Source organism: Loa loa (genome assembly GCF_000183805.2).
Source record: "Loa loa unplaced genomic scaffold supercont3.333, whole genome shotgun sequence".
In the NCBI taxonomy this organism is placed as follows: Eukaryota; Metazoa; Nematoda; class Chromadorea; order Rhabditida; family Onchocercidae; genus Loa; species Loa loa.
Genome location: NW_018108513.1, coordinates 15,602 through 21,271, shown reverse-complemented (window position 1 = coordinate 21,271; position 5,670 = coordinate 15,602). Strand labels below are relative to the sequence as shown.

General features: G+C 31.1%; 3 protein-coding genes across 3 annotated transcripts in view; 1 reads left to right on the top strand and 2 right to left on the bottom strand.

The window, feature by feature from the left end:
* Positions 1–120: 120 nt before the first annotated feature.
* LOAG_12102 (KH domain-containing protein) lies at positions 121–2,855 on the bottom strand (the record flags this gene model as incomplete). Its single annotated transcript, XM_003147616.1, has 8 exons — positions 121–216; positions 601–693; positions 792–900; positions 1,003–1,110; positions 1,518–1,654; positions 1,881–2,065; positions 2,282–2,409; positions 2,731–2,855. 8 exons carry the CDS (start codon positions 2,853–2,855, stop codon positions 121–123), a joined length of 981 nt encoding a protein of 326 aa, XP_003147664.1.
* A 247-nt stretch (positions 2,856–3,102) lies between these two features.
* LOAG_12101 (hypothetical protein) lies at positions 3,103–4,637 on the bottom strand (the record flags this gene model as incomplete). Its single annotated transcript, XM_020448482.1, has 4 exons — positions 3,103–3,131; positions 3,236–3,312; positions 4,131–4,230; positions 4,565–4,637. The coding sequence occupies 4 exons, from the start codon at positions 4,635–4,637 to the stop codon at positions 3,103–3,105; spliced, it is 279 nt and encodes a 92-aa protein (XP_020301377.1).
* Positions 4,638–5,052: 415 nt separating this feature from the next.
* Positions 5,053–5,670, top strand: part of LOAG_18489 (hypothetical protein) — a gene marked incomplete at both ends in the record, with an annotated part of 1,656 nt that continues 1,038 nt past the window's right edge. The window contains one exon of the mRNA XM_020451149.1: positions 5,053–5,077. Coding sequence (XP_020305091.1) covers positions 5,053–5,077 — 25 coding nt within the window. The remainder of the gene's footprint in view (positions 5,078–5,670) is intronic.

Below are 5,670 nucleotides of genomic sequence, written 5' to 3'. Positions count from 1 at the left end.
AGGATTGGAGGTAACATTTTAATAGAAATGTAATTTTGCAACTAAAATAATCTCTACTTCTCTTATTTTTCCTTTTCTTTCTTTTTTATTTCTTTTATTTTTTTTTTTCAAAAATAATCTCTATTTACCATCCCTTATTTTGTTCAATTCAAATGTTCCAATCGACGAATAGTATCCCTGTTCATCTATTGTTCCATTTAAAGTCGATATATGGACCTGGAAAACAGAACAGATAAACGTCGAAAAAATGCAACCACCTAAACGTTTAATATTACTTACTAATCAAAGTTATGAGTGACAACGTTAGGATCTATTGAGTAGCTAACAATCCAAACATATACAACTACATAAGATCCATCGCTGGGAAGTTGATGTACTCTAAAATTTTTACCAATTCGTAATTTAAATTAGTCTTTAAACATAGGAATGGTCATTTCTGTAACCTACATAACTCATGAATTTTATAAAGAGTTGCATAAAATGCACTTTACTTTTTTAGTACTCGGTAGTATGATAATACGTGACACCCACCGATTGCCGGATAGCATATGCAAAAATAAGATTACCCGTAAAGGTCATTTCAAAAATAAATCAATTTACTTCAGTAACTGTGACTTTCCCAAACTCGTAATCCCGATATTTTTCCAACAACTTCGTCACATCCATTCTTCCTCTTTCTTTTTTCTTCTCCCACTGCAAAACTGTATTTTGATTCTCAACAAAATAGTGTTAGATCATGTAAACAATCAAAATTTTCTTTTCCTTTTTTTTTTACATCCTGCAGTACTAACCATATATCTAGTATTCATAAGAGTCAAATGTATCTTTACTGAATCCTGCTGTGGAGCAAAACCTGTATCGCTCATCGCGTTTGCTATTGTATTTACGACATCGGATAGTCTGGAAATGAGCAATGTTAGTTAGAATCCATCGAGTCTGATAAAATGTTAGGAAAAAAAAATTAATTCAAATAAAAATTGAAATTCAGGAAAGGAAACGAACTTCTCTGAAGAGATTAGCGCGTATAACACATTAACACGAGTTGGATCATCGTTCATGATTTCTAATCCTTTGATTTCCACTTCCAGTGGTTTACCATTTAAGATTTCGCTTCAATATTTAGTCAGTGAAAAATAAATCGAAACATTAAACTGTGTTAAATTAGTCAATTTCACACTAGTCAGTGAGTGAATAAACCTACAACTGACTGATTGAATTGATTAATTAAATTATTTAAAGTACTAGTTTCATTTTTCGATGACATTATTTCTATGAGAGTCATCCTTCAGATAAAGGAACATCCATATATTACTTTCCACTTATACATATCATTGATTATCACAGACTTTATCTTGTTTCTCAGGAGCTAACTGTTCCCCAAAATATATTAGCTATTATCAAGGGTACAAAAACAATTGTAGTTGATGTATGGAAATGTTAAACGAGGACCAATGCTCATTAAATGGAAAACCAATGACACTGATAGAACAGAAACGAAGCAAAAGGCGATGAAATACCTTACGCGCGTATTAATTACTGTTTCGAGCGAACTCGATACTGATTTTTCTTCATCAGTGTCCAACAAAGATAGCATTGTTATTGTTAAATGTAATTTTCTTGATTCTTGAAAAACGGTTTCTTCTCTACATGAATCCTGTAAGAAAAAAAGCTCAAAAATGTACAAGGAAATGCATATAATACAAAATATATATGAATAAATTTCTCCAAATACTTGAGAGTCTCTTCTTGTCAAATAAGCTGCCGTTGGGAAGCAGTTCGAATGCATCGACAAATATATTTTAGTAAAATTTTCAAAATAGAGTGGTTTATCAACAGAAAATAAAACAAAAAAATCATGTCTGAAAATCGAGAGTATTTACCGATAATTCCTCATCATTTTTAATTGTATCCATAAATTTGAGGAAACTATCTTTAACAGTCTCATGCGTCATAGGAATTGAAACAAAATGCGTATAGGTGGCTCTATCACGTGCTCCATGAATTATAAGATGAATTCGATCACGACAACGCATTACACTTTCCTCGGATGTCATTGACATGATTTCTATAGAAACAATGATAAATTAAAACGAAATACCTATATAAAATTCCATACAAATATGGGAATAATTGTCTTGAATAACGTAGATATGCGAAGGTTAAGCAATGCACAGATCTGATCACTATTACTTACTTATTTGGATTAAAATTCGACCTGAAGCACGGAGAGAACACATAAAAAAAACTGAAATAAAAGACGACAATAAAGGAAGCTACATACCTACAGGACGCTTTTTCTTTTTCTTTGTCGGAAAATTTAACCGACAGCTCGTCTCTTCTTCAATTTTTCTTTTCATAGATCCCTTCGGTCCAATTACAAAACGCCGTAGAGGAACGGGAATTTTAATCCTTAAATAAATTAAATTTCTTAATCACCAATAACATGGAACTAGATAAAATAATATGAAACCACAAATAAAAATTAAATTCGAGCAGCAGAACACGAAATCAAAAATATACAGATCAAAAATCACCACAAAAAAATTTTTAGTAACACTAAAAAGACGATCTCTCAGTCTAAACTACCGCAGTCCTCACCATTCACAACTTGATATCTTTGCTACCTATGTTGCGTGAGCAACACAAACACATACGTTTTTGAAAATTAAGTTCTGATGACATTTTTCTGTTTCAAAAAACCAAAACAGTAACAGTATTAATAAAAATTACTTGGCTGTCCATTTCTTTGTTTTTTTATTGTAATTTACAACAAATTCTTCGTTCCGTTCTAACTGATCTTCATCTGTTTCATCAGCCACATCTGTTGTTAAGAGGTCACTCGATTCATCAGTCATTATCTGGTCTCATCAGAGCTGTTTAACGCATCCACTGCAATATTTCTTCATATCTGCTTCAATTCAAAAAAATATTGTTTAACGAATTCAAGCGGATCGAAATAGCTGGAATAAGAAACATACTATAAAATATTCGCAATTTTATCGTTCTAAAAATTAAGCATTTGTCTAAAACAAGTGGTATCGAATAATAATAGATAGCACATTAATCGCATAAGTTTTGCGGTCGGATCGGAATAGCCAATATTTACTTTGTAACATGTTCAACACCTAGACCTGTAAATTCCCCTAACTGAAGTGACCATCTTTGATGTTCACTTAGAATTTCAACAATGCATGTATTAGTTAAGAGGAAGAAAGTCAATTATTGTGTAACAAACCAGCTGAATCACACGAATCGTTTTCACCGTATAAATCAGCTGTATCACTGGTCCCAAAATTTACCTCATATTCATTTCTAAAAAAACGACGACAAGCTTAGTCATTCAGCAAACACACTGATTTCAGAGGATTATTTAAGTATAAAACATGATAATTTATTATAATGAAATATCGAATAATTTACTCAGAAAATTCGATCTGAACTAACGAACAAAAAAAAAAAAAGAAATCAATGAGTACACGAAAAAAGTAAGATAATTGGAACAAATGTGATAAGTAATAATTCCATTCTTCTTTGCCCCATAAAGTAAATAAAAATCCAAATATAAAATTCATGAAACAGTCAGAATAGGATGCTAGAACTATATCCTTCTACCGTTCGATCATTTTGCATTTTTGTGAAATATGACAGATATAAATGATACATAAGAACTTAGTATAGTTTTCCTGTGATTCACCACTTTCGGCAAATCTTTGAGTTTGATAAAATAAGCATCCAAGTACCCTGAACTCGATATAGCTTTCCTATACCTAACTTTTTAGATAACCTTGAAAAATTCATGTTTGCTACATAAATTCCATGCAAGCTAACTTTGGTCATTTAAAGCATATCGAAATACTGAACCACCCTATATTTTCTTAATCGTATAATTCCCGCATGCAACACTAATATCATTTCAGTACTGAATATGCAAATATTATATTAAAAAAGATGGTAAAAAATTATAAAATTACAGAAGTTGCAGAAATTATAGAAATAAATTATAGATATAATTATAGGGATAATAAATCGTAGAAATAGTTTCTTATAAATTATAGAAATGAAATTCCAAATTATAGGAATATAAAAATTAAAACTTGCAAATGCAATGGTAATACAAATATCTTGTCAACCTTTGTGCTCTTTGAATATTACGCCTATAAATGCGACCATCAATTTCATAGGTTGGAACGAACAACGGAAAGTTCATTGATAGAATAACCGGTAAATTATCTGCAAATTATGTTAAAAAGCAGATGTTTTTTGCAACATTTTAATTTTTCATTCCAATCAACTCAATTCAATTCAAATTCAGTTCAATTTAATTCAGATCAATTTGAGTTGATTTGTTTCATAATTCATGAGTTCTTTTTTCTATTCTATTACTACAGACCAATATATTTTAACACATGAACATCGTGTTGTACAGAAATCTTCTTCATGTTTTCTTTTTTTTTATTTGGATAATGAACTGAATAATTTTGAATTCTCATACAAAGAATACGCTAATTAATTTACCAAATTAACATTTAAGAGAAAAAAGGTAAGAGAAAGAATACTGTAATACCTTTTTGAAATGATCCAAGCAATAGCGTTTGGAAATGTCTGAGTAATTTTATCCCCGTTCCCGATAAACGCATCAATTCCGGAATAAACCTGACGTATGTTATTCACAATGCATCTATCCCTGCAAAAGCCTACACTTTCTAAGTTTGCGTTTCAGGAGAAATTCAACATCCGATTATTTATGATTGACGTATACAGAATTCCGGATTTTTATTTCGTTTCAACGTAAACTCGAATTTCGACTATTCATTCTTTACAGTATCAAACACCATCCATAATCAGGTACTGGCATCAAATACTACAGCAACCTGAAATGTTTAACTACAATATTAAACGCAGAAAAGCGGCCACAACTTGGGCCGTGTTTTATCGCCTGTACTTTCCTGAGACTCAGTTGTTTTTTTTCTGGTTCCGGTTCTCCAAGTGCTACGTTCAAAGGCTTTCCACAGATTCCCATATTATTTCGGTTTTTCATGGATTTTCGAAAAAATGAACTTTTCACCCGTAACGGTTGGTATGGTACTTAGTTTAAGCCTACTTAATTAAAATTCGTTAATTGAATTGAAACTCCGAATCCTAAAATTAATTGCGTTGAATTTTTAACTTAAAAATCTTTAATATACTATTTAAATGCATTTGTTACTGATTACCCGTGCGGTTTTCATACCATATGCACTACATTTGTTTACTTTTGTAAATTCATTAGTAGCCTTGGGAAAAGTAAGTAAAATGAAGCATGTAGGAAGAATAAACTAATTAAGTAAGATTTAGTTACACACTTATGCTTTCTTATTGACACCATGTTTTTTCTTGATACTTGACCCTAAAATTTATTACACTTCTAAAATATTTTCAGCATTTTTAGATAGAATATTGTTAATTAATGATTTCTTGATATGTCAGTATATTTAAATTATTATGTATAAATACGCTCATGTCGTCTTCTTTTTCGAATTCTACAGTTGAAACTTAGATCTTGCATTTTATGAATGCCTGACAACGTTACAACGACCGTATCAGTAACAACAACAGTAACAACAACAACAACAGCAACGACAACAGCAACAACAACAGCAACAACAACAGCAACAACAACAGCAACAACAG